Source organism: Notamacropus eugenii, chromosome 2, assembly GCF_028372415.1.
Source record: "Notamacropus eugenii isolate mMacEug1 chromosome 2, mMacEug1.pri_v2, whole genome shotgun sequence".
Lineage (NCBI taxonomy): Eukaryota > Metazoa > Chordata > Mammalia > Diprotodontia > Macropodidae > Notamacropus > Notamacropus eugenii.
The window spans coordinates 328,044,648-328,071,222 of NC_092873.1; the positions used below are offsets into that span (position 1 = coordinate 328,044,648).

Consider the following 26,575-nt stretch of genomic DNA (forward strand, 5'->3'; position numbering starts at 1 on the left):
AAGGGAGAGGGAAGGGGGGGGAGGAGAGAGAAAAAGAGGGGGGAAGGAAGAAGAGGGAGAGGGAGAAGGGGGAGAGGGGGGGAAAGGAGAAAGAGAGAGAGAAAGGGGAGAAAGGGGGGAGAAGGAGAGAAAGTACAAGAGCTGTGATTTCTTAAGGTGAATGCTCTTAGTGGCATACCAACTGACAAAATTGAAATTTGCACACATCACTAATATCTTCAAGAGATAAATGCTTAATGTTACTTTTTCATTTCAGTAAAAGAACAAAAAGAAAAAAATGAACATTTTCTTGCTTTCAGACACGAAATGGCATCTTTAACCCAATCAATGAGTTTCTTTAGAGGCAAAAGAATAGAAATGGATTAGTTAGATGAATTCAATACAAGTTGAAAAATAAAAATTTAAGTATTTCATACTACTTGAACATTTTATCTATAAATACTGATAAAAAATAAAAGGCATCATATTCTTGTAAATTAGAAATATGTTCTTATGAAAATTCACTTGGGGGGTGGAAAGGAGTCTTTAAAAAAGATGCTAATTGATCCCAATCGCCAAAATTACTGAAGAAAAACAGGACAGGCTGCCATTAAAAGCCTTAAATACATTTTTCCACAACTGAGTAAACTGCATCTATCTTGTTTAGCACAAAGCTTCAATCGTGATTTTTAACCAAATGCATTTCAGTACCGGTCTGAAGAAACTTCCTTGAGAAAACAGGAGAGTATGAGTTACCATGGAGGAGCCTCTTACCCACCAAGGCTGAACTTTCAAACTCAATCATCTAAGGTGAAAAAAATCTACACTGTAATAAATCCTCCAGTTCTTTTTTGAAATTGATCCAAAAGTTGATCTTCAAAATTTACTTTCAACGATCAACTCCATCTTCTGCAACAGGTGACATGAAACTCTACTCCCCAAGGAACATGGGGGTGCTTCTAAGAAGGAAACTGCTTACATGAGACTGAGGGAGACAAATATTGTCATCTGGGATTTTACAAAACTGAATTTTAACCAAATGTACTCTTTTAGTCGGATTTTTTTTTAAAGCAGCCACCTAAGGGCAACTGTTGCATGTGCCCGTGAACACACAAAGAATGAAAACAAACACACGTATGGCTAATTAAGGTTTCCCCCAACAACACAAGTGGTGGAGCTAATTCCTTGAGACAATTGCAAAACCACACAAAGCAAGAAATGTGAAAAGAAAAGAAGCACGAGTAGAAGCAACATTATGTACATGTTTACACCCTAAACAACTCCCTCCGTAGGATCCCTGCTAAGAGAGGAGACTCAGCCACTAAAGAGAATTCACATTAAGCCATGCAAAGTGGCTCGCTACACAAGAGGATTCTTCACCTTAAAAAAAAAAAAGGAAGGCGATGGCTACGTGCATGGCCGTCTCAATCCTGCCTGGAGGAAAGGCTGCACTAGCTCCAGTTTTGGGGGTGGGGGGAAAGTGGGGGAGAGGGAGAGAGAGAGTGTGGCCTGCCAACTGCAACAATGCAATCTCCATTTTGAACAATGCACCTCTTTCCTCTGGTAAATCTAGTTTTTTGCCACTTGATGTGCGATTGCATTTCCCCTCTCTTTGGGGGTGAGATGGGGGGTGCCGCTACAGCAGGATGCACCGTGCAGGACGGACACGGTGAGTGTGTGTGTGTGTGTGTGTCTTCGGGGTGGAGGGGTGAGGGGTGGATGGAGCAGGGGGAGAAGGTGGAGGGTGGAAGGCTAGCCCCGAGGCGGCCGGGCTGGGTGGGTACCTGGGGTGCTGCTGTAGGTGCTGTGGCTCCTGAAGCTGCTCTCGGTGCAATAGCTGGCATCGTCGTCGTCTTCCATTTCCTCGGGATAATCGGAGTCGTCGTCGTCGTCGTCCTCCTCCATAATATCTTCCTCCTCCTCGTCCTCCTCGGAGTCCTGCGTCTCCTCGGGGTCCCCCTCCTCCTCCTCCTCTTCCTCGGAGACCATGTCCTCGTCCTCGTCCTCCTCCTCGCTCTCGTGGTCATCGTACACCACTTTGCTGATGCTCCTCCTGGACGGGGTGGCCCGGGCCAGGTGGCCTCCGCTGCCGCCGCCGCCGCCGCCGCCGCCGCCCCCGCCTCCAGCTCTGCCTCCCCCGCCTCCTCTCCCCCCCCGGCCCGGGGCGCCGGCGCTGGGGCTGCTGCTGGGGGGGGCGGCCGGCGGCGGCGGCGGCGGCGGCGGCGGCGGTGGCGGAGGCTTCCTCCGGCTACCGCCGCCCCCCCTGGGGGAGCTCAGCCGCGCCTTGGGCGCCACCTCTGCCTGGGCGGCGGCCCACCTGCCCCGGCTGCTGCCTCGGTGCCGGGAGCGGAGCCCCCCGATGGGCCCGGCCGGAGGCGGCGGTGGCGGCGGCGGCGGCGGCGGCGGCGGCGGGGGAGCCGGGGCGCCGCGCTCCGCAGCGCCTGCCGCGGGCTGCTTGGGCGGCCTGCCCCGCCTGCCCCTCATGTCGGAGCCGAGGAGGGAGGGAGGGAGAAGGGAAAGCCGAGGGGGGGAGGGGGACCGGCCGAGAGGCGGCGGTGGGGAGCCGCTGGGGGCGGGGTGGGGAGCCCCGCGGGGTCGGGGCGGGGGGGGCCCGGCCGGCGGAAGCGGGTGGAGGGAGAAGGCTCAATCCGAATTGCCGGCGCCCCGCTCCCGATCGCCTCCAGCCGCCATCTTGTTTCTTCCCTCTCGCTCGGTGACTGGGGGAACCGACAGCGGCAGCAGGCCTGGAGCGCGGTCACGTGAACGCCCCCGCCGACGAGGCCGAGGCCGACGCAACGCAGCCTCCTCTAGGGGGAGCGCGGGAGCCTGCAGCCCGGCCCGGCCAGCTGGCGGGGGCGCGCAGAGGGGGGAGCCCGGGAAGCTTGGGGCCCGGGGCGCTGGGGGCCCTGAAGGACCGGAACGGGGGGCGGCGAGGGGTGAACTAGGTATTTTAAATGAGCCCTACCCCTCTTGGTGACGAAGACCCAGCCAGGGAGAGACTATCGGGACTATTACAGTCCTTACCTCTCCACCCATTCCTCCCCCCCCCCCAGTAGCTGAAAAACCCGAGAAAAGGGAAAACCCCCAAATTAAAGTGGTGGAGAGACCCCTCCCAACAAAACTGGAGCCAAACTAGATTTGCAGGCGCGATGCTGAGCAGTGCTGCATGGGGACCGGGGGAGGAAGTAGGAAGGGGGGGAGGAGCAAGCATTTCAGCCGGAGCGAGACACTGAGGCCGGGCACTGGGCAGCACCAGAGACAGAGACCCTGGGAGGGAGTGCCTGCGGGCGGCAGAGAGGACTCGCGAGCACTCGGGGAGCGCTGGGTCCTGGAAAATCCTGCCTCCGAACCCTAACCACGACACCTCTGAGGGTTCAGGAACCCCGCCCCTGCTCTTCCAGAGTAGCATTAAAGGCGACTCCAGAAGTGAGGACTGTACTGGAGAGGCACCAGCCCCGCCGCCCCGGCTCTGGGGTTTGACAGCTTCGGTCCGAAAGTGCCTCCCCACGCAGCCGGCACGCGCGGTGGCAATAACCCGCATTGATCCTCTTCCACTTCCCCATGCACCTAGACACGCAGAAGTGAAGTGCTCCTAAACTTCAGACAAACTTCCCAGTGCCACCCTTGCCCGGCTGTTTACTCCCAACGTTTGAGGCTTTCATTTTTAAAGACGACCACCTGTTAATTTCATTTTTAATTGGGTATATTTAGGATTTAATGTAGCATTGTATCTTAATTACAATACAATGGTGTTCTATGCCACTACAAGTCATTGGTAGGCCGCTGAGGTTCATAAGGAGGACTGGACCCTTTCTAAAGTAGTGGGACAAATCTTCCTCTATGTACACCTCGCACCCTCGTGGATCTGTGGCAAGGATATGCAAGCTACCCACATACACATACCTACACTATTCTGTGAGTTGGGCCAGTGAACGATACTGAGGAAACACCCTAACCTCTATGAACAGTAGAGCAAAGGATGATTGGGAGGAGGGAAAAGATCGAACTTCCCTATAGGTTTCTCCCAGAGTCCTGGCCTCCGTACACTTCTGACTACCTTTTAAATTGCAAGTGCCCCTGGTGGCATTCCGATGTTCAATTTTCTAAGCTAACATCTGAATTATCTGCTAAGGATTAGCTAACATTCAGCTGAGGAAGCAACAATGGGATACAGGAAAGGTACACAGAAGCAAAAAGGCGCTGATTTTTAAAGCTCAAACTTTACCGCTTTCACAATTAATGTTGTTTAACCCTTAAGGCCCTGATCATGCCACTCAAAACTTACCTGCATGTCACCTTCGACATGCTGGAACCACCATCATTACTACTGATAATAAATCAACTGACTCACACTTGCCATGTTGCTGTCACTGTGCTAGGTGCTGGGGATTGTTTCAAAAATGGAAATAATCCCTACTTTCAAGGAGCTTGTATATTAATGGAGGAGATCGTATATGTTATACCTCCTCTGGGCCCTCAAGTCTGCGGCTGGGATCACCAAAGTGGTGACTGTTACCTCTGGCTTTTGGGGTTTTTTATTTGTATAACCCAACGAGTGGCTACTCCTACTATTGTTGCTCATGAAGCCTGACCAGTGTGTTTTCTCTTATCAGCCGCAGCAAAAACAGTTGATACAAAATATTCTTTCAGAAAAAAAACCTGGAACACTTTCTCCAACAAATACACAGTCTCAAGTGATAGGCACATATTTAAAGAATACTAATGAGGTATTCAAATAGGGAATTCTCACAGCTAAGGCAACTTATAACTGTGGAACTGCAGGGACTTAATGTCATTTCTCTATCAAGTCCTCACAAAGCTCATTGTGGGTGAGATATTCATGAAGGCTGGGATTCTCTGATGCTAGTATAAACTGGCTTCCCTCAGAGCGTATCATCTCTGATGGATGAGTGACTGATTTGGTCTTGCTTGTCACAGAGAAAATTGTCTAAAAAACTAAAAATGAAAGTCTATGGGTTTTGAAGAGTAAACTAACCCCTCCTGTAGCTGCTAATGAGTATGTGGAAAAATTGTTTGGTTAAAAATCTGAATGGACCTGTAACTCCCCCAAATCCAGATTATGAGCTTCTCACCAGTCCCTGATATCACTCCTTGATAGGCAGCTGTGTCTTCACCATGTCCAGCCTTATACTTGTCTGGAATGTACACTATACTCTTTCAGAAAAGACAGAGGCCTTTACCCTTAGATTAGCAGAAACTCCAATTCTGTTCCTTCAGGACATTGGCTCTGAGGTTTTCACCTCTCAGGCAGAAGGTAGAAGAGTTATGGCCAGCGGTAAGTGATAGCCAGCTCATACTAAGCTGATTATCACATTTTCAATAGGAGCATTTATACCTCAAAAATCAGCACATGATTTTTTGATTATCTAAACTTGAGAAAGTGATAGGAATAAAACCATTATTAATGGAGATTAAACTTATGTATGGAGCATCCACCCTCACCCACCCCACGCCCCTTGCCAAGAGCTAGTTGTTAAACATTTTTACCAGTACAATGCTGGGTATAGCTTTTCCTTTTAGCCACTTTTCCCAGTTCAGGGCTGGGATCTTTCACTGAGGGACCTCATCCTAATTTACAGTGACCAATCAGTTGTTTGTTCAATCATGTTTGACTCTGCATGACCCCATGTCCACAGAAATTCCTTAGCAAAGATACTGGAGTGGTTTTTCATTTCCTTCTCTGGTATGTCCCCATTTTACAGATGAGGAACTGAAGCAAATAGGGTTAAGCGACTTGCCTAGAACCACATAACTAGTAAGTGTGTGAGGTCACATTTGAACTTAGAAAGATGAGTCTTCCTATCTCCACATCCAGCACTCCATCCACTTCACCACTCAACTACCCTGGCCAACTAGTATTTTTCCCAAAATTCCATTTCTGCAGGTTAGGTCATTATCAGCCTATAACCACGTAGCAAATAATCACCAAAAGGTCTGAGGTTTGGGGTGTCCCAGTTTGGGGGGGGGGTTGTTTTATTTTGTTTTTATCTCTAGTTTCCTCCTATTAGTCCTTGGAATGAATGGCTGAGGAAAAGGTACTGAGTTAGATAATTTCTGCCCTGGCAGCAAGTTCATTTTGTTTGCTGGTTGTTCAGATGCTTCCTAACTTTTTCATATACAAAGGAGAAGTTCAAAGGCCTTTAAGACACATTTTCAGTTGTATGAGACTCTTTGTGACCCCGTTTGGGGTTTTCTTGGCAAAGATTTCCTTCTCCAGCTCATTTTACAGATGAAGAAACTGAGATAAACAGGGTTAAATGACTTCCCTGTGTGGCAGGGTCACAGAACTAGTGTCTAAGCACTGATTTGAACTCAGGAAGATGAGTCTTCCTGAATCCAGGCCCATCTCTCAATCCACTAAACCACCTACCTGCCCATTGAGACAGGTCGGATGATTCTATCATATTTGAAAGACCCTTATTCAGATCTCATGTCAATCAATCAGTATTTATTAAGTGCCTACTTTATTAAGTGCCTGGGGAATCTAAGAAGGGGCAAAAGACAGTCCCTGTCTGTTATACATGTGTGGTTTTTTCTTTGCAGAAATATTTCAAATGCTTCTTTTATTGAATATCTATGTTTTTTCATTGATATTAGGCTTAGATTTTTAGGGTACATCCTTTTGGGTTGCATATTGAGCTCCTTTGCCTTTTCTTCCATTCTCTTCTATGATTTTTGGTGGGTGAAAATATTCTTATGTTATTCTAATCTCCTTTCCTTTACATCTTAAGGTTTTTATTCTGATTACTTCTTTGTCACCAAAATTGCTAAATTTAACCACTGTGTGTTTTGGAGTGTGAAACATAAGTTATTTTGTTTTCATGGAGTTCATCTATGAATTCTTTCAATTAGCTCTTTGTTATTCATATTCAAAAGTTCTAGGAAATTTTCTTATATTATTCTTAGCATTATGGTGTTCAGGCTTTTTGATTTGTCATGTTATTTGTTGGCTTATGATCCTTACGTTGTCTCTGGATCCTGTCTTTGAGAATAATATGTTTTGCTCATATAGATAGCTTGCATTATTTTAACATTTTTGCTTTTTTCTTCTTCCAGATAATCCTTCACTTCAATATATTTATATTCCTAATCTATTGTCTTTTTCACTTCTTTGGACAGACTCACTCCCATGAACTCAAGTTTTTCTCTTCTGCTAATTATTTCTGCTGTGTAAGCCATACATTTTGCCATTTGTTCCTGCCTAACTTCTCTCAAGATTCTGATTTCTCTCTTGCCATTAAGGAACCAACATCCATGCTCCTGGTAATCCACAGAATTTTGTGTTTAATCAGGCGTTGTTTTAGTTTCCTTTTCTAGCAAGATTATTTAGGGATAGTTGCAATCTTTTAGATGTTTTGGTACTCATATTCCCTTCTAACCCAATTAAATATCTTTACGTTAAATTTAATTAAATCAAGCATTTAGAGAGTAAATTTAAATTTAATCAGTTAATTAATTAATTTTAATTTGATTAATTAAATCAAGAAGGAAAGATCTACAAAGAATTTATAGGAGCTCCAAGTTAAAAAAGCAACAACCTCAGAATGGGTTATGAAGCTAAAATTAATTAAAATTAACTAACTTAAGATTAAGTTAAAATAAATACATTTGGTATTGATTTATCTTCTTGTGCTCTCAGCTTTTAACTGAATTCTTCCTAAGATCTTTACAGGTTTTAATATTTTTTCCTGTTCTTTCCTATTTTTCCTGTCATTTTATGACTGTTTTCCCTTTGATTCAGTGTCTATTCCCAGAGCTAGATCTCAAATCTTTTTCATCTGCCTCCCACATTGGGGAATTCACTTTTCACTGGCCTTGGTCCCTGTCCTGAGAAGCTTCTGGGAGCACAGACTTTGCCTCAGATGGATTCCAGTCTCCTTTCCTCCTCTACTTTAGCCCAACATGCTGGGCCCCCGTATCAGTCCCCTCCATTTTTCAGTCTTGGAGGAGGCTAGAATGAGGGTTCTAGAGTTTCTGCCATGCTGGAGTTTTTAAACTAGGAGGCTAGTTTAGGTAGAAGGTAAGTACTCCATATCTCCAGTCCTTTAGAGATGACTGGACAGAGTCAAGTTCATATTATAACAAGCTTACAGAAGGACAAGGGTAACATTTATCAGCAAAGAGGGAAATCCTTGAGTGAGTCTCAAAGCACAAGGTATGGAAGGAAGCTGGTGGGAAAAGGGTATTAGATAAATTAAAATTTAGCTTTCTCCACTATTAATTTGTAAGGATATTACCTTGTTGGGCTTCCTGTTTTGTTTCATTTTTTTAGAATTAGTGGGGACTGGAGAAAATATTTAGTATTTCATCTTGTTTGATATTACCCCAGGATTAGTTACAGTGACCTACCTAACAGCCTCCGAAGAGCTAGAGTACAACCCCCTGGAGAAGACCTCAGTTTTCTCAGCAATGTTAAAAGATAAGATATCCTCATTAAGTTTCACGTCAGAACCTGAGCCTTCTGCCCTGACTCAACAGTAAGACTGAAGGAGTCATGTTCTAGAAGAGAACTTTTATGAGAGGCTTGAGAGAGGTAGACAACTTTTAGAAAGGGAAACACAAAGAAGATGTAACTGTAGAATAATACAAAGATCATGCTCACAGTGGAATTCCTGTATGGGAGCAGAAAGTCTTGTTCCCCATGACCCATTATGTTCTGAGTATAGTAACCAGATGGGAGCACCAGAAGCAGTTAATACCAAGAAAAGTAAAAGGATGACTGAAAGGGGACCCTCTAATCTCTGTCAAGGAGTGCAGAACAGAGGAGGACCTAGTAGAGCTGGCATAGAAAACATTGTGAAGACTCTGAGCTCTGAAACTATAAATCTTTTTGGAAAAATCCATTCTAAGATTTTGTTTTTCGTTTTTGGACTTGGACATCTGATAAGTCGTTAGTAAATCTTTTCTTCTGAAGGAAAACCTGACCTTGATAGACTGTGACCAGACTTAAAGGAGGGAATTGGTGATGTTAGAACTTTGTATTTGAAAATTGCTCCCCCTAGGCAAAGTTTGAAAATTGCACACACGCCCCACTCCAAGCAATATTGGAAAGTTGACTCCTTTACGCATTACAACCCACTGGATGACAGGAGACTTTACTGCACCACATTCAGTTTTACTTACACAAAATAAATTGTGCATGAAGAATGAAAATTTCTAGCATTAAAAATGTGTATACTCAAAAAACAGCAAAAAATATACCCTCCTCCATGCTGTACCTTAGGACTAGTTTGCCTTTCACAGGTAGGTAACCTGCAGCCTTGAGGTCATATGTGGCCTTCTAGGTCCTTGGGTGCAGCCTTTAGACTGAGTCCAAAATTTACAGAAGAAATCCTTTTATTAAGGGAATTTGTTCTGTGAAGTTTGGATTCAGTCACAGGGCTGACCTGGAGAACTTAGAGGACCACATGTGGCTTTGAGGCTGCAAGTTCTACCTCTGGTCCTAACCCTGAAAAGAAAGCAAATAAACCCTAACTATAATATGAGTTCTTCCATAGGCATCCTAGCATACAGCATAATAAATGCATCACTATTGTAAAAATGCAGAAATACTTTTTGGAAAGGTATAATAGGCTGAAACTTTAGCAAAGTTGAACATCATAAGGGGCAGAAACATTGGACAAAATGTAAGTGAAGGCTGTTCAAGTATAAAGGAAGGATTCTATACCTTGGAAAGGAGTATGAGGCTTGAACGTCTCCACAACTCCTTCTGAACTTTCACTTGCAAATTTAGTCTCCAGAAGGATCTCTGCTTCCTTGGGTTTTAGGAGTAATCCACGCTCAAGTCTTTTCAACCCCAACTCTTTCCCACATTTTTCTTTCTCTGTTCCCATTCATGTGCTCTTAAATGAAACTGGAAGAACTCATGTAATAAAGTCAAGTGTATCCACTATATGTTCATACTAGCAAATCTTCACTGGGACTGTAATACAGCAGGACAATCCTTTTATAAAATTCCTTTGTACAATTCCTTAATTGATTTTCTATTTTGCTTCCCACTGAAGCTGTTCCAAGCTTCCTTTCTTCAAATTTCCAATGCCACTCAATGCCTAAGCCCCTCTCAAATGATGATCTGAGTATGTTTTATTAAAAAATAAAGTTCTTTTTCCATCAATTTCATCATATTCTTTTCTCTTCATCTCAAAATCTTTTTCTCTCCTCTCCAGCCAACCTTCTCCTCAACCTCTTCAGTAATCACCTTGCTACACACCAGAGACCAGGCCCTGCAGAAATTTGTATTAATTCCTTTCCTGCTTCTTACAGACCTGTTCAAGTCTTCTCCATCTTTAAAAACCTTCACCACAAAGTATCATCACCTCCAATTATTGTTCTACATCTCTTCTCACCTACATAGCCAAACCCCTAGAAAAATATACTATATTTGTTCCTACATCCTCTCCTCTCACTTGATGATTCTCAACCATTTGCAGTTTGGATTCTGACCTCATTAGTCAACTGAAATTGCTCTTTCTGAAGCTACCAATCATCTCTTAATTGCTATATCTAATGACATTCTCTCATTCTTAATCCTTCTTGACCACCCTGCAGGAGAGACTGCACTCTCCTGACTACTCTTTCCTGTGTACTCTGTCCTCTGTATTTGTGACTTTTTTGCTTCTTCTGCCTGTCTAATCAGTCCTCATTATTCCTTGCCAGTTCATTATCCATATCACACCCTCTCACTTTGGGTGTTCCCCCAGACCCTGTCCTAGGCACTCTTTTTTCCTCTGTATTTTCTCACTTGGTGACATCATCAGCCCCCAGGAGCTTATCATCTCTAAGCAGATGACTCATAGATCTATATATCCAGCTCTAGTATCTGTCCTGAGTTCCACTTGTGCATTAAAAATATATATATATATAATTTATTTATTTTAAACATTCTTTTCTTTTTAAATTTTGCTCAAATTTCATCACTCTCTCCTGCATATCCCCCTCACACTGAGAAGGCAAGCAAAATTATATCAACCAATTATACATATTAAATCATGCAAAATATATTTTCATATTAGCCATATTGCTAGAAAGAATGAAAGGGAGAGAAAAAGGAAGAGAAAAAGAAAAGGAAGGAAGGAAAAAGGAATGAAGGAAGAAAGGAAGGAAAGAAGAAAGCAAGGAAAGAAGAAAAAAAGGAAGAAAGGAAGGAAGAAAATTATATTTTAATTTGCACTGAGTTTCTCAGTTCTTTCTCTGGAGATGGATAGCATTTTTTCATCATGAGTCATTTGGAATTGTCTTAGATCACTGTATTGATCAGAGTAGCCAAGTCTTTCATGTTCGGTCATCATCGCAATGATCTCTTGCTTCTTCTCACTTCACTTGGCATCAGTTTATATAGGTCTTCCCATGTTTTTCTGAAACCAGTCCCCTCATCATTTCACACATCATAATATCACAAGTGTGTGCTGCAACTTGTTAAGCCATTCTCCAATTGATGAACATTCCCTCAATTTCCAATTCTTTGCCACCACAAAAGAGCTGCTGTAAATATTTTTGTACATATAGGTTATTTCCCTTTTCATTTTATCTCTTTGGGGTACAGACTTAGGAGTATAATTGCTGGGTCAAAGGAGATGCACAGTTTTATAACTCTTAGGGCATAGTTCTAAATTGCTCTACAGAATGGTTGGACCAGTTCACAACTCTAGCAACAGTTTATCTGAGTACCTATTTTTCCTTATCTTCTTCAGCATTTTTCATTTCTGATAGTTGTGAGATTGTACCTCAAAGTTGTTTTAATTTACATTTTTCCAATCAATAGTGATTTAGAGCATTTTTTCATGTAACCATAGATAGCTTTGATTTCTTCTTCTGAAAACTGCCTATTCATAGCCTTTGACTATCAATTGAGTAATGGCTCTTATTTTTATAAAATTGACTCAGTTCCCTATATATTTGAGAAATGAGGCCTTGATCAGAGGAACTTGATATAAAATTTTTTATATTATTCCATTATCTATGGAACCTTTTAGCAAAATGTAATTTCCTTGATTAATTGGGACTATTAATTGGTACTATTTTTGGTTTAACTTGTCTAAGATCATGATAACTACCCCTACCTTTTTTACTTCAGTTGAAGCATAATAGATTCTGCTCCATCCATGTATTTTAACTCTGTGTACCTTTCCATTTCAAGTGAGTCCCTTGTAAACAATATATTTTTGAATTCTAGTTTCTAATCCATTCTTCTATCCACTTTTGTTTTATGGGTGAGCTCATCTCATTCACATTCATGGTTATGATTTCTAAGTATGTGTTTCTCTCCATTCTATTTTCTTATTTATCCTTCCTTCTCTCTTTGTCCTATCCCTCTTCTAAAGTCTGTTTTGCTTTTGATCACTACCACCATTAATCTACCCTCTCTTTTATCATTTCTCCCTCCTCTCTCCTCATATCTCTTATCCCTTCCCCTCTTATTCCCCTATTGGGTAAGATGGATTTCTATACCCAATTGACTCTGTGGGGGGGTGTGGGTGTGGGTGTGGGTGTAGGTGTGCGTATGTGTGTTCTTCCCTCTTTGAACCAATTCTGATGGGAGTGAAATTCAAGCAGTGTCCACCACTCCCACCCCCATTTCCTCTCCACTACAAAAACTCTTACTTGCAAACTTCTTTTATGTGAGAAAAATTTCCCCATTCTACCTTTCCTTTTCCCCTTCTCCCAGTCTATCTTTTTTCTCACCCCCTCAATTTTTTTGGAGAACATCCCAACATAATTGACTCACATTCATGCCAAACTGTCATAAAATGATAAAGTTCTTAGGAGTTACATGTATCATCCTCCCATATAGGGATGTAAGCAGTTTAATTTTCTTGAGTCTCATGATTACTCCTTCATGTTTACTGTACCTTTTTGTGCTTCTCTTGAGTCTTGTGTTTGAATGTCAAATTTTCTATTCAGTTCTGGTCTTTTCATCGGGAATGCTTGAAAGTCCTCTATTTCATTAAATATCCATTTTTTTCTCTGAAGGATTATACTCAGTTCTGCTGGGTAGGTGATTCTTGGTTGCAATCCTAGCTCCTCTCCCTTCTGGAATATCATATGCCAAGTCCTCTGTTCCTTTAAGCTAAATCCTGTGTGATCCTGACTATGACTCCACATTATGTGAATTATTTCTTTCTGGGTGGTTGCTATATTTTTTCCTTGACTTGGGAGCTCTAAAATTTGGCTGTAATATTCCTGAAAGTTTTCATTTTGGGATCTTTTTCATGAGGTGATCAGGGCATTCTTTCAATATCTATCTTACTTTTTGGATCTAAGATATTGGGACAGTTTTCCTTAATAATTTTATGAAAGAAAATGTCTAGTTTCTTCTTTTGCTCATGACTTTCCGGTAGTCCAATAATTCTTAAATTATCTCTCCTCAATCTATTTTTCAGGTCATTTGTTTCTCTGATGAGGTATTTCACATTTTCTTCTGTCTTTTCTAAAATTCATTTTATTTTGTGTATTGTTTCTTGATTTCTCATGGAATCATTAGCTTTTACTTATCCAATTTTAATTTTTAAGGAATTACTTTCTTCAGTGAGCTTTTGTATCTCTTTTTTCATTTGGCTAATTCAGTTCCAGGATTTTCCTGATTGAATTTTTGTGCTTCTTTTGCCATTAGGCCAATAATGTTTTTTAAAGTATTATTTTCATCCAGTTTATTGTGTGTGTATGCCTTTTTTTTTTTACCAAGCTGTTAATTTTCTTTTTATATTTTTCTTGCATTACTCATTTCTCTTCCCATTTTTTCCTCTATTACTCTTTTCTCTTTCTTTTTCCCTTCCAGAAATTCTTGTTGGACTTGGCTCAAATTAGCATTTTTCTTGAAGACTTTGTTTGCAGTTGTTTTCATGTTGCTGTCTTCTCAGTTTGTGTCTTGGTCTTCCTTGCTACTGTAGTAGTGTTTTTATAATCAAGTTCTTTTATTGTTGTTTGCTCATTTTTGCAGCCTATTCTTGACTTTGAATTTTACATTAAAGTTAGACTCTTCTCACCTTGAAGTGGGGAGGCACTGTGCCAAGCTTCAGGCTTTTCCCCCCCATTTTTGGAGCTAGTTCTGGAAGTCTACAAGTTTTCAGTACTTCCAAGGGCATGTGATCCAGGGAGAGATGTGGCCACCTCTCTCCTGGTCTTCTCTCTGGTCTTTACCCAGGAATGGTCCATGCCTCTCTGCAATGGCAAGTGCTGTCACTTTTCTTGGCCCTGGAACTATGACCAGGTCCCTTGCTTTCCTGTAGCGACAAGTCCTAGTGCTTCTCTCTTGGGCCCTTGCTCCCTTTTGACTTCCCAGAAGCTCTACCCTAGAACTGTGACCAAGAAATGCATATGGTCAATAGAGCTGTCAATCAGTGCCAGCTGCATCCAGTGCCAACAAAGAATCCCCTGCAATCTCTTTCTGACCACTTATCCAATCCCCTTACCATTTCTGGGCTGAGAGCTCCTGAAGTTGCTGCCACAGTTATTGCAGCTACCTCTAAGGCCTGCTACTGGTGCTGCCACACTGCACTCTAGGCTGGCCCCCTACTCTGGTGTCACAGACCACTCCTGTTGACCTACTAAGTTATCTTGGGGTGGAAATATATCTCACCCCTACCTTTTGCTGACTGTACCAGTGCAGAATTTGATTTGAGGCATTATTTAAAATTGTTTATAGAGAAATATTTGGGAGAATTCAGCTGGGTTGCTACCTGTGTTCTGCCATCTTAGTTTTGTCCCCAATTGTACATTTTCAGCTATTTATTGGACATGCCAAACTGCATCTCCCAATATATTGAAAAAACCCATAAACCTCATTATCTTTCCCAAAAAAACTTACTCCCCTCCTAAACTTACCTATTTCTATCAAAGTCACTGTTATCCTTCAGGGCGTCTAGGTTTACACCCTCAGTATTATCTGTAACCTCTTACTTTCCCTCATCCCGCAAATCCAGTCAAGTTACCAAATATTGTCATTGTCATTTCTACCATTACAGTATGTTTTGGGTCTGACCCCTTCTTTCTACTCAGATGGCTACCACTTTGGTTTAAACCCCCATCAGCTCTCACCTAGATTATAGCAACTATTTCCTAATTGGTCTCTCTGTGTCAAATCTCTTCCCCTCTAGTCTCTTTTCCACACAATTGCCAAAGTGATTTTCCTTAAGGAGAGATTTGATCATGATGCTCCCTTGCTCAACAAATTCCAATGTCTACCTATTGTCTCTTGGGTAAAATATGATTCTCATGACTTCTTAGGTTTGAAGTTCCTTAACTTGATCCTTAGTTATCTTTTTAGCCTCATTTATATTACTCCCCCTCACACACTCAACATTTGAAACAAACTCCCAGTCTCTCTATTTCTCATATATGATGCTCCATATCCCATCTCTATACCTTTGAGCTGGAGCTTCGCAATACCTGAGATATAATATAATAATATAAATGTAATCCCTCCTCACAGCTGCCTCATAGAATTTCTCTTTTTCCTTAAATTGCAGCTCAAGCATCACCTTCTGCATTGTTGTTCATTTTCAGAGGACTAATGACATCACTGGGTGATGAATTGGATTTAAGTGAGGCAGAGCTGCGCAAAGTGATCAGCTTCACTCTCTTACAGAGTCAAAGACAAAACTCAAGATAACTGATTATGGCCCAGAATGCATCTTTGATGTGTGACCAAGCTTTAATCACTCCATAGTACCTGCTTCAGATGCCTTCATGGTCATTAGAACAAATTGTTCTCATTCACCCATTCTACTGGAAGAAGTTTTTCACATGCTTGCGGTATACATCTCCCTAATTCATTGACAGGTTTGAGGCCTCTCAGTTACCCTCAACCTGGTTTAGCTCATCTGCTGAGCCAGATGCTACAGCTCCTTGGAGTTGGGTGGGCACCAGAGGTAGATGAGCAACCCAGTAAAGGACTGGCAAGCTTTCCCACAAGAGGTGCTAGTCTTCTTTGAACACCCCATATATCACTACATAATGCTTTTTCAGATCCTCACAACTGCTCACACTCTCCCTCTGTAACAATGTTGTATCTAGTTGAATTTCTTTTCTTTATATTTATTCTGTATACGGTTATATACATATTTGTTTCTCCCATCAAAATGTAAAGTTCTTGACACAAATGAAAATTTATCAGTGAAATTCTAAATAATGACTAGATGAAAGATCAAATGATAGAAACAACTAAAAATTATCTTAAAGAAAATTATAATGATGAAACAACATGCCATAACTTCTGGAATGCAACTTAAATAGTCCTAAGAAGGGGGAAATGTATCCCTAAAGACATGCCTTAACAAAATATAAAAGGATATGATTAATGAATGAATATGAATATTTAAAAATTAGAATGTCAACAAATATATCTAAAATAAGAACAAAATAGGAGTTATGAATTTAATGACCATTTCTATCCTGACAATTTTCAAGTCTAGCTATCCTACTCTAACCTTCCTACCGGCCTCCAATCTCACATCTACAGCTTGAATTTGATGTCCAATAAAAATCTTAAATTCAAAATTTCCAAAATGGCACTTTCCCCTTAAACTCTACTCTCTACCTACTTTCCCTCTTATTGTAGAAGGCAACATCATCCTCCCAATCCCTCAAGCTCAAAATCTAGGTGTCATCCTCAACTCCTCACTGTCTCTCACCTCTCATATCCAATCAGAAGGTCAATGCCTGTCAATTTTACTTTTGCAACCCTTCTTAAACACATTCCCTTCTCTCTTCTGACATGCTACCACTCTAGTACAAACCCTCATCGTCTCACACTTGGATTCCTGCAGTTGCCTACTTGTGGGTCTGCCTCTCTCAAGTCACTCCAATCCATCCTTCATTCAGCTGCCAAAGTGATTTTCCCAAAACATTGTGCTTTCTCCCCATTGCTCAATAGACCCTAGTGGCTCCCTATTACCACTAGCATCAAATACAAAATCCCCTATTTGATAATTAAAATCCTTCATACCCTAGCTGAGGTTTCCAGAGCAGGTGACACCACCCCCATTGTGGAGGGAGGACTGGAATGATCCAGGAGGGCAAGTAGTAGCCCTGAGCGTAATTGGGGGTGATGAATAAAAATAAAGGGGTGACAGAAGCATAAAGAAAGAATAGAACGAAATTTTGAAAAACCATTTGTATGTGTTTCATCTGTTGTGTAACAGAGTTAGAATTGTAGTGATTACATTATTTCTCAAATAAACACAAAAAATGTAAAATAAACACACAATCAGGGATCAAGTCCACTGATAGGTCTTAATAAGCAAGCACATTCTCAGGAAGTCCAGCATGCATTGGCAGGAATATGTGCATCTAATGACTTTTTTTTACAATACAACACTCATGATACAATATTGCATCATCAAAACTTCAATGCAGGAGAACCCCACAAATTTACAATAAATCATTAAATTTAACATGTCATTTAAAAACATTTTATATATATTTGAAATGACACAAATTTTTAAAAAATTGTTAAAGAAATAGATTTGTAGGGAGAGCACTGAATAATATTTTTTTAAAGGGCACAGTGGGCCAAATAAATTTGGGAACCTCTGCTCTAGCATCCTACTATCTTTCCTGTCTTTTTACACCTTCCTCTTCAATTTTGTGACATAGAATTCAACCAACAAGACACTGCTTCTCTTAGTTATGGGCATTTTGTCCCACTGTTCCCCAGGCTTGAAATGTTCTCTCCTTTCTGCCTACTGGCTGTCCTAGCTTCCTTTAAGTGCCAACTAAAATCTCACTTCCTATGAGAAACCTTCCCCAACCCCTCTTAATACTACTTCCTTCCCTTTTAAAATTATTTCCTATTTATCCTCCACATAGCTTGTTTGTTCACATTTGTTTGCTTGTTGCCTCCCCCATTAGACTGTGAGCTTCTTAAGGGCAGGGACTGTTTTTTTAAACTCTTTGAATCCTCATTGCTTAATATTGTGCTTGGAACATAGAAAGCACTTAATAAATCTTTGTTGACTGACTGATTGAATGGTGAAAATTGAAAGAGAAATAGATTAACTGGAAACCAAAAATACTTTAGAAATGATACATAAAATTAAAAGCTGGATCTTTGAAAAGACTAATGAAATGGATAAACCTTTAGTCAACCAATTAAGAAGAGGACAGAAAAATCAACAAACTAGCAAACAAACAAGTTTAAATTACAACAAAACTAGGAGAAATAAAAAGAATTACGTGAACCTATGATGTACTATGATATGCTAACAAAACAAAAAATAGAGAAATATGTTCAAAAAATTGAAATACTGAAACTAAAAAGAAGACAAAAGAGAAATCTTAAGAAATCAAATATCAAAAAAGAAAATAGATCTAGCTGTAAAGGAGCTATCAGAGTGGGGGGAAAAAACTCCTTGTCCTGAAGTATTCCTGGGAGGATGCTATCAAACTTGTAAATAATAATTGGTCCTAACACTACTCAAAATTATTCTCAAAAATTGAGAAAGAAAGCACTCTATAAAACTCCTTTTATGAGACAGATATAGTCCTAATATCTAAAATAGGGAAGGCTAAAGGACAAGAGAAGAACTATAAATCGATATTTTTAATGAAAATCAGTTCCAAAATTTTAAATAAAATCCTACCTAAGAGATGGCAGCAATTTATAATCATTCATTATGAACAAGTTAGATTTATACCAGGGATGCAAGGAAGGCTCAACATTAGGAAAAGAATCAGCATCATTAGTCATATTAAAAACAAAAACATCCAAAACTGCATTTATCTCAGTAGTTGCAAAAAAAGTCTCTAACAAAATGCAAGATTCATTTATGCTCATAACTGAAAAAAATATAGACATAGATGGAGCTTTTTAAAAGCTATATCATAAAAAGTATCTATCTAGAACCAAGAGCAAGCATCATATGTAAGGGAAATATAGGAAATAAAGATATAGGGAAATATAGAAAGATATAGGAAATATAGGAATAAAGTAGAAGCCCACTCTCTCTACTACTATTTGATACCATTCTAGAAACGTTTACAATAGTGATAAGACAAAGAAATTAATGGCATAAAGATAGGCAAAGAGAAGATAAGTGTCCATATTTACCGATGACATGATGATTTACTTTTAAAAAATCCTAAGCAATCAGCAAAAATTCTCATAGAAACAGTAGCATCATCAGTTACCAGTTACAAAATAACCTGACCACCCCATCCCCAGTGAACAGCATTTCTATATAATAATACAAAAGTCATGAAGCAAAAATAGAAAGGAAGTCTCATTCTAAATAATTGCAACATGCATGAAATACTTGAAGAGCAATCTACCAAAACACATGAAACACTTGTGTAAATTACAAAATGCTCCTTAAAGGACAACTTAAATAGCTGGAGGAATATTCAGTGCTCATTGCTGATTCATGCCAAATGAAATAAAAGTAATGACAATGCTAAAGCTAATTTACAGTTTTAATGTTATACTGATCAATCAATTAAGGGATATTCTACAGACTAGATAAAATTATAACAAAATTCATTTAGAGAAACAAGATCTTGAATATTTTGAGAAATAATGAAAAAAAGTAAGGAAAAGGGGCAAGTAGCACCTCTAGACCTTAAATTAAACTATCTTATAAAGTGGAGTCATCAAAAATGATTGGTTTTAAAATAGAGAAGTAGATCAAATAGACCAATAGACAAGGGGAGAGTGAGAAACAATGGAAGTCAACCCAGCATTCAATAAACCTAAAAACAAAGTACTTAGGAAAGAACTTCCTATTAGAATTTTTTTTTTAAGTTGCTAGGAAAACTGGAAAGTTGTTTGGCAGAAATTGGGCTTACACTAAACACCTTACATTATATTCCACAATAAATTTACAGTGGTATATTACCTTAATATTAAAAAATCATCCCATAGAATAATGAAAGTGAAGCATTGAACCTATATTTTTCACAGCTACTGAGAGCCAAGTGATCAACCAAAAGATAGAGGCAATTAGTAAAAAAAATGTATATATATATGTATATGGACTACTTTGAATACATGAAACTGAAAAGCTTCTGCATACACGAAAAAAATTAATGTATGTAGCATAAGAAAGTAAGTAGTCAAATGGGGGGGAAAATCTTTGAATCAAATTTCTCAGATAATTTTTCTTGTATATTGCTCAGGCATAGCCAAGATATATAGACCCGAAGTATAAACTTGGGGCCCAGATTGTACAAAACTCCCTAGTGCTTGCCTGAAGCAGTTTAAAATGTATTGGGAAATGTTTAACAAAAATAAATAAAAATGTAACAAAACATATTTAGTGTTAATTTGTAGTTTTCTGAGTCATTATGCAGCCCTCAGAAGTCTGTTTCTATTTGAGTTTGACACCACTAATATAGATATCTGAAAGGAACATATAAGACCAAAAGTTATTCCCCAATAGATATTCATCTCTATATCCTTTGTGTACAAAGAATGTGAAGAGTTTCCAAGAGAATTGCAAACTATTAACAACCATAAGGAAGAATGCTCCAAATCACTATTAATAAGAGAAATGAGAATCAAAACAATGTTAAGGTTTCACTTCACACTCAGAAAACTGACAAAAATGACAAAAGATGGAATGAATCAATGTGGGAGTGTCTTTTGTGATGATATCCTGGCATAAGGGATTCCCTCAGAAAGCATGTAGGGTTCCGCTGTAGATCCTTGCTTTACAACTAGCCTCTCAGCACTATGCTCCCCTAGTAGACACAACTGCCAATAGGCTAAGTCTTTGTCTGAGTACCTGATTTATGTCTAAACTAAAGGAAGGCCCAAGGACCAAGCAGAGATGTCAAGGAAAAGAACTTCTAATGAGTTCAGATGATGAGAATAATATATAAAACAAGAGGAGTCAGTTGAATGCAAACTTTTATTGGCAAGCAATGGAGAAGAGGGATAAGGGGAAAGAGAGAAAGGAACCTGACATAAACTCAGACGTATACACACTAATTTAATGAATAACTCACATAAGGGAAGTGTTGCATTGGGGAGCACAGAGACATGATCCATTCAACAGAAAAGGTGTGCTCCAAGGTGCCCTTCTGAGAGTGGGGTGCTGATACCTTGACTTTGATGGCCACCTGGAGCTGGTCATTTTGCATGTCAGGGTTCAGGGCACACAGGGGATTTAGGGGTTACACAGGTGCAGAGAAATACAAGCTAATTGTTGGAAAGATATTATTTTTGGATACACAGCAGTACAAACCTTAAAAAAATATTATTGCCAATTCTTTTCCATGCATAGCTTCCTTCAAGGGAGACTGTCATGGTGATCTAAAGACCATTAGACCTAATCTTATAATAGAGTGGCTATAAGGTGATAGACACACATGACAGTACGTTGCTGATAAAGCTGTGAATCAGTACAACCATTTTGGGGGAAAAAAATTCAGAATTATGCAAATAAGGGGACTAAAATGTCCATATCCTTTGATCCAGAGAGTCCACTAAATTTATATCCTGAGGAGGTCATTGGAAAGAAGAAAACTCCCATATATACCAATACATTTATAGCAGCACATTTTGGGGTAGTAAAGATTTGGAAACAGTAAATAAAGATTCACGAAGACAAATTACAAAGTATTAAAAAGTAAAAATTGCAAAAATACAAAGAACAAGTATAACCTCAAAGAAGATAAGACTCCACAGTACTCCTTTGCAGAAGTGGAAAGTCCAAAGGTGTGCTATGTTGCCTATATTTTCAGATTTTTTTATATGTTCATCAATTTTGCTGATTTTCTCTCTTCTTTTTTTTCCCTCTATAACTAAAAATAATATATAAGATGGCTCTCAGTGTGAGGAGAGGGAGATCCTAGGAGAAAAGTTTGGTAGTGTAAAAAACAAAAGATATCAATATTTTTTAATGTAAGCTTTGTATAAGTGGAGATTGGTTTTTTTAAATTTAATTTTTTTTTAATCAGTGAAAATCCCTGCACACACTCCAACTGAGAAAGAAAAACAATACTTCTATTGTGAATATATATCCACAATATAGCCAAGCAAAATCATGAATCCTTTGGAATCATGGTTGGTCATTCTGCTTATCAGAGGTCCTAAGTCTTTAAAAGTTGCTTGTCTTTATAATAGTGTTGCCATTGTATAAATTGTCCTGTTGGTTCTATTAATTTTATTCTAAATCAGTTCATACAAGTCTTCCAATGTTTCTCTGAAACCCTGCCCTTCATTATTTCTTTAAGTACAATAGTAGGTCATCACATTCATATACTATAACTTGTTTAGCCATTTCCCAATTAATAGACATACTCTAATTTTCCATTTTTTTCCCACCACGAAAAACTTGCTATTAATATTTTCATATACTTGGTTCCTTTTTCCTGTTTCTTTGACCTTCTTGGGGTATAGCTCCAGCAGCAGGGTGTGGATACACTATCTGTTCCATACCATGTTTATACACGGAGCACCTTTTTGACCCTAGACTAGAACCAAAAGCAACATTACTCTAATTAGCAATTTTGCTTGGGAAGACAGGGTGGCAGTGGTGATAAACCAATGAATGTGAGGATTGAGAAAGTGATTTCCCTACAAAGAAATCAGGTTTTCCCCAAGAGTTGAACACTGGTTGAACTTCTATGATTGGCAAAGGACAAGGATTGTAACAGGTCACCAGTCCCTATTGCCTCAGCCACTGTACTAGACTTGCTACTCTCTCTTTCCTTCACTCTATTGTCCCAAATGGACTTTCTTGTTGGTCCTTGCAAAGCACATGGTATCTTCTCTCTCTGTGCCTTTCAGCTTCTCTATTTGGCTTTAAAGCTCTTTGCAAACTGGACTCATCTACTTTTCCAACCTCATTACTCCTTTTTCTGCATTTTGTATTCTATCCAGATTGGCCTTTCTTGTTGTTCTTCACATGGTACACCCCTCTCTGAAGGGTCTAGGGGAGCAAGCTGGGAACAGGGATGATGGAGAATACCAATCCATCTCATGTCAGCATCTTCAAAGAGTCTTTTCCTTTCGCAACCTGAAGAGAGATTGACCTTGTCTCTCTTCCTTCTGAAAGCTGGAAGCCAGAAGCACCTGAAGCAATCTGAAGCTTGAAGAAAATCTGAAGACCATCATTAGAAGAAGTAAATTCTGCTCTCATCAACTCTACCCCTCACCAAGGCAGTAGTATATTCTTCTCTACCAAGAAGGAAAGAGTCCCATATCAATGGGCTTTAGGACTGGGGTTATTTATCTAATTCTTTGCTACCACAAGGAAAACTGTTGTGAATATTTTGATATATATTTAATCTTTATTTCTGTCTTTTGCTGCCTTACAGTATATGTCTAGTAGTGAGATTTTTGAGTAAGAAGGTATGGATGGTTTAGTTACTTTTCTCTTTTTTAATAATTTATTATTTTTCAAGTAACAAATAAAATGATTCTAGCTCACTAATATCTACCCCAGTAAGCAAATTAAAAACAAATAAACCTGAAAAACAAATTCTTCAATACATTTCTATGTGAAACAAATTCCCACATTAGCCATGTCTGAAAATGTTATGTCTCATTCAATATTTTAAGTTCATTACCTCTCATCAGGTATTTTTCACCTTTATTACCTTGGACATTGGTTTATCATGTTGATCAGTTCTAAAGTTTTTCAAAATTGTTTATCTCTGTAATGTTGTCATTGCATAAATTGTACATAAATGGGTTGTTCTCACTTCAGTGTGCATCAATTCATAATGGCTTCCCTTGTTTCTCCTGAAATTATCCATTTTGTCTTTTCTTTTACTACAATATACCATTATATTCCATCACATTTGTATAAAACAATTTTTTAGCCATTCTTCAAAAGTACATCATTTTGAAATTTTTCACTACTACAAAAAGAGTGCTATAAATATTTTTGCACATGTAGATCCCTTTCTTTTTTCTTTGATTTCTTTGTGGTATAGACCCAGTAGAGATATTTCTGGGTCAAAGGATATACAGAATTTGATAACTTTGTGGCATAGTTCCAAATTGCTTTCCAGAATGGCTGGACCTGTTTACAGCTCTACCAGCAGTGCATTAGTATACCTATTTTTCCAAATTCCTTCCAGCATTTATCATTTTTCTTTTCTGTTATATTAACCACCCTAAATGAAAACTACAGAGGTTAGAACAGAAAACAGAGAAACACTGTATATCAGTAGGTTATCTGAAAAAAAAGTCAGAATTGTAATGCGACAATGCAGAGATAGAAAAAGTAATGGGACAAAATTGTTTTGAAAGACTGTAATAACAACAATAACTAGCATTTGTATGGCATGTTAAGATTTTCAAATCACTTTAGAAATACCTCTTTTTTTGTCCTCACAACAACCCTGAAGGAGGATATTAGCATCCCTATTTTACATATAAGAAAACTGTAGTAGATAAAGGCTAAGTAACTTGCCCGGTATTGCATAGCTAGAAAGTATCTGATGCCAGCCTTGAACTCATGTCTTTCTGATTCCAGTGCTAGTGCTCTATCTGCTGCAGCATGTAGCTGTATGAAAGCTCCCAAAACAAGAAATGCTAAACAACATACTGTCAAAAGAGATAAACAAGGAAATTACACTTTCCTCAAAGGGATTATATCAATATCAATGCTTAATATATATTTACCTAATAACATAGCATCTAAATACTTATAGGAAAAGTTAATCAAATAGGAGAGGTATTTAGGTATTCATATGAGAAACACAGAGTGTCCAGGACTACCTTGTGTTTCCTAGACTAGTGTTGTTTTTTCCTTTTGTGAAGCTCCAGAAAATTTTCATTGGGCCAACTTATCAGTAATAGATGAGTTGGAAGCATGGCTAGAAGCAAGCTCACCAATCCTCCATGTTTTGTATTAGAATCAGGCAGTGAATATTGTGCATGTTCTAAGGACTGTGTCCTCATTGGCTAGTCCTCCACATGTACAGTTTAGCTAGGTGACAGTGGATAAAGTCCTGTTCCTGGAGTTAGGAGGACCTGAGTTGGACATGATTAATCAATGACTAGAGTAGCTGGGTGGCACAGTGGATAGAATGCCAGACCTAGAGCCAGGTTGTACAGAGTTCAAATCTACCCTCAGACATTTACTGAGTGTGTGACCCTGGACAAGGCACTTAACCCTGTTTATCTCAGTTCCTCATCGTAAAATGAGCTGGAAAAAGAAATAGCAAATCTCTACAGTGACTTTACCAAGAAAACCCCAAATGGAGTCATAAAGAGTCAGACTGAAACAATTAAACAATACCATATACACAATCTATTTCACAGACTGACTTTAATTTTTTAACCGGCACCAGATAATTTTGAGCATTACTACTTTGTAACAGTTTCAGATGTAGGTCTCTTTCCCAAGAACTCAAACACCACCTCTGATTCTATCCATTGCTAGTGCCATTCCTCTCCAAAGTCTATATAGTTAATTTGTATGTATTCTGAATATGCCTATGTGATAGTTCTGGCAAGACTTGCCTTGGCTAGATGGTGGAGTAGAAGGAAGGACCTGCTCTATCTCTACCCCCATAGCTCATAAAATACCTGTAAAAAATGACTCAAAACAAATTCTAGAGTAGCAGAAGCCATAAAACGGCAGAGTGAAAGATTTCCAGTCCAAGACAGACTAGAAGATGAACAAGAAAGGTCTATCAAACTGGCTCAGAGTGGAGCACAGCCCAGCCTTAGCCTCAAGGCACAGCATGGACAGGACTGGAACAGGCTTCAGGCCGTGGAATCAGGGAGTTCCCAGATTACCCAACCTATAAACACCAAAGACAGCTTTAAAGGTCAGTGAGAAAGCTCTTTCATCTGGGCGAGAAGGGAGCAGAGTCTAGCCCTAGACCCAGCTCCAGGGCTGCAGCCGCCACTGCAGTAGCAGCATCCATTTTTGGAGTCCTCTGCATAAAGATGCTGGGGGAATTGAGTGGCTGATCTGGGTCTCAGTTCTGAGTGGTGGTCCTGGGGTGAGCAAGAGTACTGCTGTGGTGGACCTGGTGGAGGCTCTGGAGAGGGAATCCTACTTGCAGATCCTGGGCAGAAAAGTTTGTGGTTGCTCCCAGACCAGAGCACAGATCAGGAGAGGAATAAAATCCTCTCCCTTGATTGTGTCACCTTGGAGGAACTGAGAACTTACAGGCCCATAAAGTATAGCCCCCACTTGACAAAGGACTCAAAAGCCAAATAACTGGCTGGGGAAATGCCCAAAAAAGGAAAAAAATAAGACTAGAAAGTTACTTTCTTGATGACAAGATATTTTCTTCTATTCTTTCAGATGAGGAAGAACAAAGCATACCATCAGAGGAAGACATCGAAGTCAAGGCTTCTACGTCCAAAACCTCCAAAAAATATATGCAATGGTCTCAGGCCATGGAAGAGCTCAAAAAGGATTTTGAAAATCAAGTAAGAGAGGTAGAGGAAAAATTGGGAAGAGAAATGAGAGACATGCAAGAAAATCATGAAAAGTGAGTCAACAGCATGCTAAAGGAGATCCAAAGAAATGCTAAAGAAAATAACACCTTTAAAAATAGACTAACCCAAATGCAAAAGAGGTCCAAAAAAAGCCAATGAGGAGAAGAATGCTTTAAAAAGAAGAATTAGCCAAATGGAAAAAGAGGCTCAAAAATTCATTGAAGAAAA

General features: G+C 39.7%; 1 protein-coding gene and 1 long non-coding RNA gene across 9 annotated transcripts in view; one reads left to right on the forward strand and one right to left on the reverse strand.

Annotated features, from left to right (window-relative positions):
* The window catches only part of BPTF (bromodomain PHD finger transcription factor), a 184,141-nt gene extending 181,538 nt beyond the window's left edge, over window positions 1-2,603 (reverse strand). For 4 of the 8 annotated variants that reach the window (XM_072645451.1, XM_072645448.1, XM_072645446.1 and 1 more), the window contains exon 1: window positions 1,764-2,578. In XM_072645451.1, the coding sequence (XP_072501552.1) occupies window positions 1,764-2,463 (700 nt within the window). In that variant the 5' untranslated portion in view covers window positions 2,464-2,578. Of the gene's footprint in view, window positions 1-1,763 lie in introns of all 8 variants that reach the window. The other 4 variants (XM_072645449.1, XM_072645453.1, XM_072645447.1 and 1 more) reach the window with 2 other exon arrangements.
* Window positions 1,382-26,575, forward strand: LOC140528027 (uncharacterized). Its single transcript, XR_011975027.1, has 2 exons — window positions 1,382-1,648; window positions 26,211-26,575. It is a non-coding gene; the product is annotated as an uncharacterized lncRNA (long non-coding RNA).